General features: G+C 45.5%; 1 protein-coding gene across 3 annotated transcripts; it reads left to right on the top strand.

The window, feature by feature from the left end:
* Positions 1-1,994: 1,994 nt before the first annotated feature.
* gng7 (guanine nucleotide binding protein (G protein), gamma 7) lies at positions 1,995-12,503 on the top strand. Of its 3 annotated transcripts, none has more exons than XM_035610868.2 (4): positions 1,995-2,126; positions 5,836-5,985; positions 7,267-7,383; positions 7,634-12,503. In XM_035610868.2, exons 3-4 carry the CDS (start codon positions 7,303-7,305, stop codon positions 7,757-7,759), a joined length of 207 nt encoding a protein of 68 aa, XP_035466761.1. In that variant the 5' UTR covers positions 1,995-2,126; positions 5,836-5,985; positions 7,267-7,302; the 3' UTR covers positions 7,760-12,503. The 3 variants fall into 3 exon arrangements, with proteins under 3 accessions (XP_035466761.1, XP_035466763.1, XP_035466762.1); XM_035610870.2 differs by lacking the exon at positions 1,995-2,126 and adding an exon at positions 2,133-2,340; XM_035610869.2 differs by lacking the exon at positions 1,995-2,126 and adding an exon at positions 2,133-2,445.
* Positions 12,504-13,070: the final 567 nt, after the last annotated feature.

Here is a 13,070-nt window from a genome sequence, read left to right as displayed (position 1 = left end):
GCGGGCCCTGGGTATTGTTGCCTGCTTTGCCCTGTTGCTAATCCAGCCACAAAACACGTGTGTGGTGTCAAGCTGCACCTCTATCGGCCTGAGAGCATCTTCAAATCGTGACTCATGGGTTTCCACCACTTTATTTCTTAGACAATGAGGAGCTCTGCTGTAATCCACTGTAACCCACTGCCTCCTCCACACACACACACACACACACACAAAGGAGAGAAAGACAGTGAGGGAGAAATGGAGGAAAGAAGCGAGACAAACGGAGGAGGGGGAGGGAAAACAGTGGTGGGAGAAGGAGAAGGAGAGAGCCAGAGAGAGAGAGAGAAAGCTAAAAGGTGATGAGATGTGAGAGAAACATATAGGCATCAGCATATTTTCACACATCAGTGGAAATGAGGCCAATGCGGTATCTCGGTGTGGAGTTATAAATACACCTCTCCTGTGGTTATAATAAGCAGCTTGAAATGGTTTCCATAGAGCCACGACGAAGACCAGGCTGTAGAGGTGTGTGTGTGTGTGTGTGTGTGTGTGTGTGTGTGTGTGTGTGTGTGTGTGTGTGTGTGTGTGTGTGTGTGTGTGTGTGTGTGTGTGTGTGTGTGTGTGTGTGTGTGTGTGTGTGTGTGTGTGTGTGTGTGTGTGTTGCAGCAGCATGTTTTTCAACCCTGTAATACATTTATCTCCATCCTTGTCAGCATCACCACTCTTTAAAGCCCCAGAAGACAGAATCTGCATCCTACAACATCAAGACATGTGTTCCCCAGTCCATCCAGAGCAAACCGTCCGAATCCAGCCAATGATCCCGCAGCACTTTTTCTCCTCCCGGTGTGGAGGAGTGGAGTGGACCACGGCTCGGTTGGAAAACAGAGAATGCGTGTTTTGCTCTGGGCCTGCCAGGAATAGAAGGAAGGAGCGGCCCACACCTCCCCGGAGGAAGAAGGGGAGACTACGGTTGGGCCAATGGCGCCATCGTGTGGCCGCAATGCAGCGCAGGGCGTTGGACTCTCCTCTGGTCAAGTGGTGTGCACAGATCCAGATGTGCATGTTGGAGGAAATAAATTCCATCTTGCAGGTTGGATAAAGGTCAGAGTGGGTGGGAGCTGTGGTGTGGGGCTATTTATATCAAAGTTGGTGAACATGGACAGGCCACCACAACTTCTAAAGTCTTAAAGGGAAATCAAAGTATTTGTTTGAAGGAAATCCTTCACAAAAAGAGCATCATGAAGCAAAAGTGTGATTTTAAAAGCCTTTATATATATATATATATATATATATATATATATATATATATATATATATATAAATACATGAATATATATATATATAAATAAATAAATATATAAATTAATTAATAAATAAATAAAATATATATATCCATACATAAGCATTTGTAAAGATGTATTTAGAACATTTAGGATACTATGACAATTTATAAAACATGCAAATCAATATGTCAGCTACATTTGAACATAATCAAAGTGTATATATACAAAGAATATCTGTTTGGCCACTCTGAATAAAAACTCTATATAATAGTGTATGGTATTTTAAAATATGGGGCTCCTTAAATGAAATGCATTAATTTGAAAAAAAAAAAGATGAGAGATTAGATCTGTTGTTAGGAAGAAAGCAGCCACTCAGCCATTGTCCTACAACATCAAGACTCCAAAAAAAAAAACAGGATAGAAGATTCAAGAAGATCCAGCAAGATTAAATTACATGCAAATATTGCCTAAAGGAAAACGTACAGACTACAAGACTTTATTAACTCCAAGTAAGGAGCCATAAATCCTGTAAAGCCTGCAAATATGTTATTCTTTGTGAGAATATATTTGGCATGTGTGCCAAATTCAAAACCCTGTTGTGTCAAGGATGCAGGGTGATGCACATCTGTGTAAATATGTTTGTTTGGGAGCCCCGGAGTTAAAGCTGATGCCACCGGATCGAGGGAGGGAGGGAGGGAGGGAGAGAGGGAGTACAGGGGAGGAAGAGGGGGGGTAGAGGAGTGGACAGACACTGGTATCGGAGGGGGAGGCGTTTGGCTCGGCGAAGACGGGGAGTGAACGAGCAGAGAGGCTGAGGAACCAGCGGATCTGTCCCTTTAAATCACCAATACAGCGCATTCGGAGGTGAGTTTGGAGATATTCGGCTATTTATTTGCTCTCTCTCGCTGTTTGTACAACCATTTGTGACGCGTCCGTGCGCCTCCGCGACCCCCACCTCGCCCCCCGTCGCCGGGGGCGGCTGCAGCGCGGAGAGAGGGGCTTCATCACTGTCACGAATCCGGATTTCCCCGGTCCCCTTTGCCGGCAGGGAGAGGGTGGGGAGGACCGCGGACGCGGGGTCAGTGGAAGATTTCCTCGCTCGCCTGGACTCCCGAGGACGCGCGGGCCAAATTGGGTTCCAAAAAACGACAACAACCCCTCCTCTGGATCTTACGTGTTGAAAGTAAAGGCCGATCAATTTGCATAATAGCGGAACATGAAGGCATGCGCTCCGGTCTTGTGCCCCGTTTGTCGCTGGAGGGGGGGGGGGGGGGGGTAACGTGTCACCACCCCGCTCCCACGGGCTGACGACCGGGGCCTGTGCGCGGGACCTGGCACGGTCTTTCGTAGTCTGGTCCTCACTTTTGAGAAAAATATCTCAGGATTTGGATTTGTGCACACAAGGTCTGCCTGTGGCTGCGCGCCCCTGCATGTGTGTGTGTGTGTGTGTGTGCGTGCGTCTGTGTGTGTGTGTGTGTGTGTGCGCGCGCGCGCGCGTGTGGCTAGCCATGGGAGAGAGAGAGAGAGAGAGGGAGAGCGAGGACATGCTGTTCTATCCATCAAAATGCCCGCATTGTGTTTCCACCCGGTGGAGAACAGCGAGCAAGGCCCCGTGGTGGAGGACAGGGCCCCGTCCCGCGGGCCCGAGCGCCGCTCCGGAGCCGCCGGGGTCGATGAGGATTGATGCGTGCTTGCGCGTCTGGAGCGCGGCCGCGGCGCTCGCTGGGGCCGGGGCCTGTCCAGCTCCGGTGATGTGTGTGTTTTATTTTGTTTTGCTCCAGGCCGAGACAAATGATCAGCTAATACTGCATGTAGATGTTGTTCGCTTCCGTGCATTGACTTGTTTTCCAAGAGAAAATGTCATCAATTTGGGGGGGGGGGGGGGGGGGGGGATGTGTGGCAAAGAGGAAATGTGACTATGTGGAGGAGCCAGGAAGAAAAAAAAATCATGTTTGTGCTGGTTATTATAAGGCAAGAGCTTCCCCCCTCCCCTGCACGGAATGCGCCATAGCAGAAAGTTTGAAGAAGAAAAGAAAAAAGAAAATCAACAGGCTGAAGAAGAAGTCGAAGCACTTCATAGTGTCTCTAAAGATGAAAAAAAACCAGACTGATGATTGGTTGATCTTTTAATTCTTAAAGATGTGTCTCTGCCAGTTACCACGCCTGTTGATTATCCACTTGAGGGAAACCATCTTTGAACGTTCACTCTCAAACACACACTAAAAATAAAAATCAGGGGACAACAAGTTATAAAAAAAAAGAAAAACAAGGAGGAGGATGCCAGAGCTGTCAGCTTGTTTCAACATCTGCCACTGTACTGTCACTTTCATCCTTTTGGAGGGAGGTTATAGACTCTCCCCAAGCTTTAGTCCTGCAATGATCTTGCAGTGTTTTCATCGTTGTCGAAACACGACTCCAGTTGTGGAGGCTGTAGTGTGGCTATGTGGTTGTATTTTGAAGTAACAGCTGCTGTTAGTGTGTGTGTGTGTGTGTGTGTGTGTGTATAGTATAACCTACAGTAGATTCATCTGTTGGCTGTTAGTGATGCGGCACATGGGGGTGATTTAGGGACACTGCTCAAGCCCTGACAGATAAGGACAAGCATGCAGTATACTGTGATGGAAATAGAGAGAGAGAGAGTGTGTGTGTGTGTGTGTGTGTGTGTGAGAGAGAGACATTAACATATTTCAAGGGTATAAATATGTACACGCACACACAATATGGGCACTTATGCAGTGTTAAGGGACACAATTACTGTCCCCACAAGGTACACATTACCTCTCAGGATTAAAACTCACATTATCTATTCATCGTTTGTGTTCGGTCAGGTAAAAGTTAAGGTGAAGTTCCAGCCGTCGCGATCGATGACCCCCCATCACGAAAATTATTCTGATCTCGACACCAGGTCGTACCAGGGCCAGGATTCACCAACAGCATCATCCACAGCGACACCTCGACCTTTTTACGATCAAAGTGGCTCGTGTAGGGAGGCGCCATGTGCTTTAATTTTTCTAAATGGGATTAGGATTAGGGCTCAGGATTATGATTAAAATCAGGGTTGGACTGGGATACGGCAGCCGGCTAATGTCCTCACAAGTATGATAATGCGAACGAGAGGGCAGGGATAGAAAGAAAGAGAGAATTTCACCTAAATATTAGTCTATTCACCCCCTTTCTTTTTGTCTTACTCTCTCTTAAACACACACACACACACACACACACACACACACACACACAAAAGGCCTAATTACAGGCCCGAATCTCCGAGCTACTCCACAGTAGGAGTAATTAAAGCAGGACTGTCTCCCCGGGAGAGAGAGAGAGAGAGGGCGACAGACAGAGAGACAGTGAGAGACACAGGCACCGTCGTAACACACTCACACTGATGTGTGTGTGTGTGAAGAGAGAGGTGGGGGGTTTTTTTATACGTTCATATGCAGTGGCGAGGAAACTTCCACACTGTGACAGGAGAAAGTGTGAAAAAGAAAGAAAAGCTTCAGGTTTTCAGAATTTTTTTAAGCAAAGCAGGTTACAGGAAAAAAAAAACTTGAACGTCCCGCCATCTGATCAATGAAGTGATATTACTGGTGCCTGAACAAAAAAATGCAGTTATGCTGACAGATGTGGACGTTAAGGCCGACGATGACAGTTCGTCAGTGAAGCACGTTGCATCCTCGGGATCTCGAAATTAGTGGTTTAATTGTATTTTTATTGAAAATTTGATTCATTTGGTTTCTGCTCGAGTATACTAACACAAATATTGGACATGTTGACGTCAGACTTTTGTAAAGTAGAAAAAAAAAGAATACAAAAACTCACTACGTGAGATTCAAAAAAAGCATATCCATTGTCAAAGGAGGGTGACTATAAGTCCATTATCTCGAGGTTTATATATCGATAGGTCCATGTGCATTTTCCAAGGTGTCATAAATCATCAATATCCTACATTTACAAAAAAAAAAATTTCTCTAAGTCCACAGAATAAACCCCTCTCATGGTTTCTCATAGTTTCTTGTTATCGCCTCCTTGCTTGTTGGCCATAATATCTTGGTTAAACATACATGATGATCCTTATCAATGACGAAATCATTAAGGTACATAACTTTGATCATTTCTGGGATTGGATATCTCAGAATGTCTTCAACTGCAACATGTACATTTTCCCCAAAATAAGTGCGATATTGGTTTATTATTGAAATGTGAAAAACTTGAACTGCAGCTCCTTTCACCCTCGGCCTTTATGTTGTCGTTTTCACCATCGTCCAAAGTCAAATGGGGGAAAGTTTGCGATTTTTCTAATTGAAGCCTGATGTTTTGTTCTGTTTTATTAGAAATTATTTGACAAATAAGTGTTTATTTGACTTCGAAATTCACATCAACGTCATATATAGATGCATGGGACTAAATCTAATGTCCAATAAGTATCTGATTCATCTTGGTTTGCAGTCTTTGGCATAGAACAGTCTCGAGATCCCCCATATACGCACATCTGCGTATGAAAACAATGTTGAAATGTGATAACCTAGCAGCTCAAATCACCAGCTCATGTCACCTGTTCTCCCCCTCTCCGCAGAGTCAAGCCAATGTGAGCGCAGCCATCGCCGCGGCTCTGTCGTCTCGACTCAGCAACTGTTGTACAGTCCGTTCCCTGCATCGCTCGGATCGACCCCTCTGTCCAGTCTCGTCGGTGTCCAGAGAGTCCGGCCTGCACACCATCAGTCAGGTACTGCTCTCCCTTTTGTTCCCACACCACTCAGTCCTGAAAGACCTCACCTTTGATTCGACTCGTGCCCCACTGAATTGAAATTCCAATGAAACGATGAACGCAGGTTTAGATCACAACATCACCGCAGGTGTTTTTATCCAAAAGTTACACCTCAGCACCAGTACATCACCACATTGATGCACGATCCCTATTTACTGATATGTGTGTGTGTGTGTGTGTGTGTGTGTGTGTTTTTTTTGGGGGGGGGGGGGTTGCCCATATTTACTGTATGGATGGCACAATATTGAAAATAATTCATCTCCATAAACTGTATTTTGATCAAGAAACAGTCACATTTCTAGATTATCAGGGTTGCACCACCACGTACCCACCTCACGGTGGTGCTATTCATTTACAGCTGAGATGACTTAAAATTTGTCATTTGCTGTAGAATTCAAATCACAAAATCACAGTATGATTGTTGACACCGTTACATTATGAACATTTCCATAAGGTTAATAGTGAGATGCAATTTTTTTTTTTCAAACAACAGTGATGGAAAATTAGGAGGAAAAATTGGCCCATGTGAGAAAATATTTCATGACATATTGTTTAATTTGTCATTAATACTGATGCGACGGCAGGTTAGTATGATTTCAATGTTGTTATTGATCAGGGCAAGGCTCATTTTAAGCACTTTATGGACTGTTAAGAAGTTGATTCTATGGTATCATCAACTATTCTTCATTGTAAATCTGAGGCATTGGTTCACATCAGGAGATGCTTCTTGTGTAAAGCAATTTAAAACATTTGAGTGCTTTTTTTTAGAAATGACACCTTATGAATCAAAGTATCTCCTGACCCCAACTTGTGTTGATATCATCCATGTAGAGGTTTACAGACTTCAGCCAACAAGGTTTTAAATGATGTATTCAACATGGACCAGAACAATACAATGATTTGTGTGTTACATAAATGTAGATCGTTCCAAATACTTCACTTAGTTTTTTTCTACCTATATTATTAATATTTCACCTTTATCTCACCGGGATAATCCACTCGGTCATGTCCCGGTTACGCACTTGACATAAAATCAAAACAGCCAAATCATGTCGCTCTGTCCATGCAAATGTACAGATCATCAAGTCCATGTGTTGGTGAGAGAGTGTGCTGTCAGTTGGTTTCCTGCCCATCCATTCCTCTCCCTGCATATTCCATGCTGATCATTCATCACTATCTGCGGAGTGAACATTTCTATCACCTCACTCCCAGTTTCTCTCTCTCTTTGCTCTCATTCAGTTTTCCGCCTGTGTTGGTCTACTCTGATGGATCAGCATGTCTACCAATAATAATATCGCCCAGGCCAGGAAACTGGTGGAACAGCTGAGGATTGAGGCAGGGATCGAACGCATTAAGGTGGGACGATATATAGTTCACCGGCCGCCACGTGTGTGTTGCGTGTACTTATCCTTCAACATCTGACCACACTCTCTTTACCTCCCTCCCTCTTCTCCTCTTGTTGGTCCCGTTCCTTATGTTTCATCCTCTCTACTTCCTTTCCTCCTGTCCTCAATCTTCTGCCATGGTCCTTTTGTCTGTTCCCGTACTCCCATTTAAACCCGTCAACCTCCCTCTTCTCTCCCCCTCTCTCTCTCTCTCTCGACAGGTGTCTAAAGCAGCAGCAGACCTGATGAGTTACTGTGAGCAGCACGCTCGCAGCGACCCTCTGCTGGTCGGGGTTCCCACCTCCGAAAACCCTTTCAAGGACAAGAAACCCTGCATCATCCTATAGCTGCGTTCCACTCCTACACATTCGCACACACACAAACACACACATGCTCACACATCCACACACACACACACACACACACATTCAGCACTGAAATTGATCCCCAAACATTTACATGCAAACACACAACTTCAAGCACCCCCTGTCCAATGCGACGGGGCTATGTCTGACATCCACACACACGCACACACACACACACACACACACTCCCAAACGAGCCACTCTGGAAAAGCGCCATACCCCCGAGCCGCGGCGAAGGGGCCGGTATCATACGCTCCCAGTGGCTGAAATCAATATATCACTGAGTATGATCCAAGGTGCTTTGGTAATATTCATATATGCTGGTAAACAAGTGTCATCTTAACTTTAAAAGGGATTTGGGATTATTTGTTTGACCTTTTTTTGTCGTCCTGAAATGAGGGCCTGGGTGAAGGGTGGGCAGCTGTACCATAGGCAGGGAGCAGGAGGATGCACGTGGCCAACATTAAATGGGCGGTAGGTGCTTCTTCCAACCGCGCCCCAGTAAAAGCTCAATAATAGCTTCCTTCTTTTTTTTTTGTGAGAGTTAAAAAGGTCTGAGAGCTTCTGTCCTCAAAAACCCGCCTGTGCTAAATCATGGCGAGGCCTTTTGGAGCAACTGGCCAAAGCCTTTGCCTTTTATCGGACTCTAGCATGTTCCCACCCAAACCGGTATCAACAGACCTTCTCTGCCTGGGGCCGTCTCCGGCCCTTTGGCCGACCCTCCAGCCGCGTGCCAATCTGATGCCGATCCGCTGTCGCTGATTCTGGCTGCTGTTGGCTGGAGTCCGTGTCTCAAGCCGACCTCAGATCTGCACCTGCAGGAGGTCAACACAGCTCGACACGGAACTCGAGCCACTGGCCCCCGGACGTTCACTGCATTTTTCTTAAGAGAGACTTGTTTGTGAATTCAATGTACGTTTTGATATTTTGTTGAAGCAATTACTTAACAGATGAGATACATTTTTTTATTATTGTTTTTGTTTGTGAATCAGGTTTTGCCCCCTGGTCGATCGAGTTTCCTTTCCCCGCTAGAAACGGGAGGAGATCTGACTGTGAGCCGAGGGGTGATACCTGAACAGATACCTGCTGGCATCTCAAAGGTTTCTGCCATACACCGAGCCTCCCTGTGCTTCACCCTGAAAGAGGGCGAGGTGGCAGACTCTGACCACACCCGGGACAGCAAGGCTGGGGGAGGAATCCCAAAATGAAAAAAACAAAGAAATGAAGCTGTCCCGAACGGTGAAACGGAAGCTTTCTTGTCTCACCTTGTGAGGTGTTTGTGAGGTTAAGGGGAAGAGAATAAAATGAGAGATGGGTTTCATTCGCGAGTGCAAAGTTGGAGGTGTTTGTTTCATTTGCCTCTGCAGTGGAGAAGGGGAACTTGTCTCGATACAAATATAATCCTGGCAATGAATCTGACGGAATGAATATTTCTTGGCCGTGCCAGTCGTTAAAGTTTCCCTCTTGTCCTTTGCTCCTCCACACGATGCTCCTTATTTTCTGAAAAACCAAACTTGATTGTAAAAAACTGAAGATGACGTGGGGGGGGGGGGGGGGGGGGGGGTGTATAAACTTTCTTTCCGACATGTGCAGAAGTGATAAGTTGAAGAGTAGCTGTTTTGGGTTTATTTTGGAGTTTTCTTCTCTCTATGGAGTCCATGGAACCTGGTCAGTTGAGTATTACCCTGTACAGTGTTTGTAAGATACAGAATCTGAACACAGAAATCCCCCTTTCTGTGGATGTTGGATTTTTTCTTTTTTCTTTTGTAGTACTCCTTATTCTGTTCCGTCAGTCAGGATCATGTCCGTCTTCATTTATTTATTTTTCGTCTTGTCTTTTCAGAGGCTTTTGCGATGGCGGAGGGTTGGTTTTTCCACAGCAGATACAAATAGAACCGCGACAATAATGCACGTCCGCGTCGGCCGAAGACTATTTGCTGTTGTCGGATGAATCAACATCCGACCTCATTCCAGTGGCACGAACCAACCTCCTGATCTGTCCCTTGACACCGGGAGCGGCCCGCAGGCTTTGAGTTCTCTTCCAGTGTTGACTGAGGTGGGCGACAGACAACGAGGACAACGCACACACTCGCTTGCATCTGCTCTTCAGACTCGAGGGGATGATTGTCAGAGGTCAAAAGTTAAAGGAGCTGTTGGGGCCGAGCGCTGAGAGCTGGTTTTGGCGGTTAGTTGCTGAAAGAATAGAGCTTTTGTGTGCGTCATATTTACACTTGAGCATTTCGCTCGAGGCTTTTGTCGGGAGTCACATACAGTGACAGGGCAGGGTGGGGTCACTCCGCGCAGGACTTACCACTGCTGACGGACCGTCGTGGGGGCTGGGCCCACCGCTCTGTTCTCGTAATCACTGGGTCAACATGACCCACCCGTTGCACTGGGTCTTTCTGGGAGTCAGGAGTTCCTCGAGGAGGCGGTGAGAGGTGAGCAGTCTGTTGGAGTGTTAGCGGCTCCTCGCCCGCTCATCTACGAGTGTGTGCCCGGGCGTCAAAGGCCACTTGGGAAAACCCTGCAAAAATATCCACCTTAGGAATTGATTTAGCGCTGTATTCGGCCCCAAAGTGTTATTGCTCTTCACGTTTCTCCTGAATTATCTCTGCAGTATCTTGAAAATAGCTTCGAGAGTGAGAGTAGACGATTGACACCACTCATGTCTTATAGCTTAATTTTTAACAGAAAAACGTGAGAGTGGTGTTAATTTCTGTTACCTAACTGTCGGCAAGAGTTAGGTAAAAGCCCTGCTTCTTCATCTTTCATTCGCCTTTGTTGCTCACAAAGAGAGCAGGCCGCTCCCAACGCTCAGAGATAGTAGCAGCAGCTGGATAAAGGCCACAGTGAGGGTAGCTGAGGGTGTGTGTGTGTGTGTGTGTGTGTGTGGGGGGGGGGGGGGGGGGGGGGGGGGGGCTGAAAAGAAGGATTTGGCAGAGCAGTGTGCAGAGAAGAGAAGAGAAACGTGCATGCATGTGTGCGTGCTTGTGTGTATGTGTGTGTGTGTGTGTGTGTGTGTGTGTGTGTGCGTGCGCGAGCGTGCATTTGTGTTTTTGCAAGAGAGACACTGTGTAAGAACACACAGGAGCCACGGTGCTCTGCAGTGTCACATAGTAATGTTACAGCGCTGCAGTTCTGCCACTCCAGGTCATGGTGACTCTGACCGGAGGAGGGCTCATGTCACACTGTGTGAGTCAGCGCGGCACGTATTGGCCTCCGCTCCGCTCCGCTCTTTTTTTTCCTCTATCAGTCAGGGGCCAGTGCCAGCGTTTTTCGGAGAAACGTAACTACAATGGTTCATCTCGGATGTGATGACCGATAATAAAAACCCTAATAATAGTCACAAAGCAGACAAATGCATTTGTTTTGATACTCTCTGTTTCGGTTGTTGCTCTCTCTGAGCCCGTCTCAGCTGTCTCAGCTACTATTACACCACTCATTTCAGCCTTAATGACCCCAAGGCACAGTCAGACATTTTGGGAAATGCACTTATTTGATTTCTTGCCAAGTCTTAAATCAGGGGCCACCTGACCTATAGAGACTGGGTGGAGCAGCCTCTCAAGTCCACCGACTGACATGAAGCCAAGAGACTCCACAACATTACTGCAACCCGGCCAAGAAGCAGACCAGCTCATAACACCCTGGAATAATCACCAATTGTCTTTTTTTTTGTTCTTTTTTTTTTTTTTTTTTTTACCAATTTGTCTTTTTTGTACAAATCAAACAAACGAGACAGGAAAGGTTTCTTGGGGAGCTTTGGAGCAGCTGCCAGGCCGAGTTTGTTATTTTGCGAAAACAGAGGCAGGCTAGCCGTTTCCCCCACTTTCCAGTCTTTATGCTAAGCTAAGCTAACCGACTGCTGCCTCTATCTTTTGCATTTTGGCGAACAGACATGGCAAAGCGAGCGAGCGCATTTCTCCAAAATGTAAAAAATCATATACATTTCTTTGTCTTACCTGTGGAGACATTTGAAGAGAAAAAACAAGGAAGGAGTTTCGAGAAATATTTCATATTTAGAAAGGCAAATGAAATTCAAACTACAACTGCAGCTGACCTACACGACATAAAACAAGCATGCATAACACACACTAACACTAACACTACACTGATGTTGTCCTGATGGTGTCTGACAGATGCTGATTTTTGTTTTTTTCTAATCATCATTGTTTTTCAATCATTCCATAGCTGGTTGGGCTTACAATCAGAGACAGCCATGCTTAAATCGCTGGTCTGGCTGACAGTTTGTCTGATTGGTTGGTTGTTAGTTTGCCTTATAGTGGCGTATATTGTGTTAATGCTGGTGTTGGGGTTATCAGATCCACAGAATGAGCAGTCTCTCGTGTGGGACACATGGCTCGAGACGGAAAAATTCCACTGGCGCCGTGACACAAAGCGAGCCCGGTTGAAAGTCATGTGTGGTCAGGTGCGGAGAGCCGAGGCTCCTCGCTGGTGGACTTTTCATATCAAACATCACCGAATCGTCTCCGAGCCCTTTCCGAGACTCATATTTTGTGTTCTGATCTCCTGTGTATGCATACAGTATATGTAACTTTTTGCCTTGATTGATTATGAAGAAAATATATCTATTTTTTGTAACTGTTCTCTGATGTGCCATAACTCATGTTTTTCTTGCACACTGTTAATATTTTGTGGATATTGCTGTTTAAAAAAAAAGACGATATTGAGAAGTAGATGACATTAATAAAAAGATGATATAATAACACGTCGCTTTGTGTAAGTTTTATTTTTTTAGCCATGTGAGTGGCACGGCTTGGTCCAGACTGAAAGATCTCAACAGATCCTGGATGAATTGCTATGAAATATTTGCACAGACATTCAGAAGTGAAGCCAAACAACGGGAGGAAGTGGAGATGTGTAGCCCATGTTTCTATACAGTCTATGCATGAATCCGACACCTTTAAACAATCTCCTATATTTTCCTTTAGCACCATCCGGCAGGTCAGAGTGCATTTAACCTGTGAAACACTTCAGCATCGACTCGATGGATTAGACAAAATTTGCAGATGAGTCGAGGATTCAAGGTTCCCAGAAAATATGCTTCAACTTTCTTTCTTTCCTCTAGTGCCGCCATGATGATGTGGTATTAACTTAAATGTTATGAGTGACGTGTTGTAATAACTTGATCGGCAAACTCTTCACTTTTGAGCCAGCATCATGTCCAATACTTCATTATTCAGTTTATTTCATGCTAAATTTAGATGGTGAACATTGCACCCACTATCCCCCATCAGCATGTTAGTATTATTAGATGTTAGATATCAACATTTAG

The sequence above is a fragment of the Scophthalmus maximus genome, chromosome 15 (genome assembly GCF_022379125.1).
Source record: "Scophthalmus maximus strain ysfricsl-2021 chromosome 15, ASM2237912v1, whole genome shotgun sequence".
NCBI classification, from domain to species: Eukaryota; Metazoa; Chordata; class Actinopteri; order Pleuronectiformes; family Scophthalmidae; genus Scophthalmus; species Scophthalmus maximus.
Note: the sequence above shows the minus strand (reverse complement) of the source record. Positions and strands in the feature narration are given on the sequence as shown.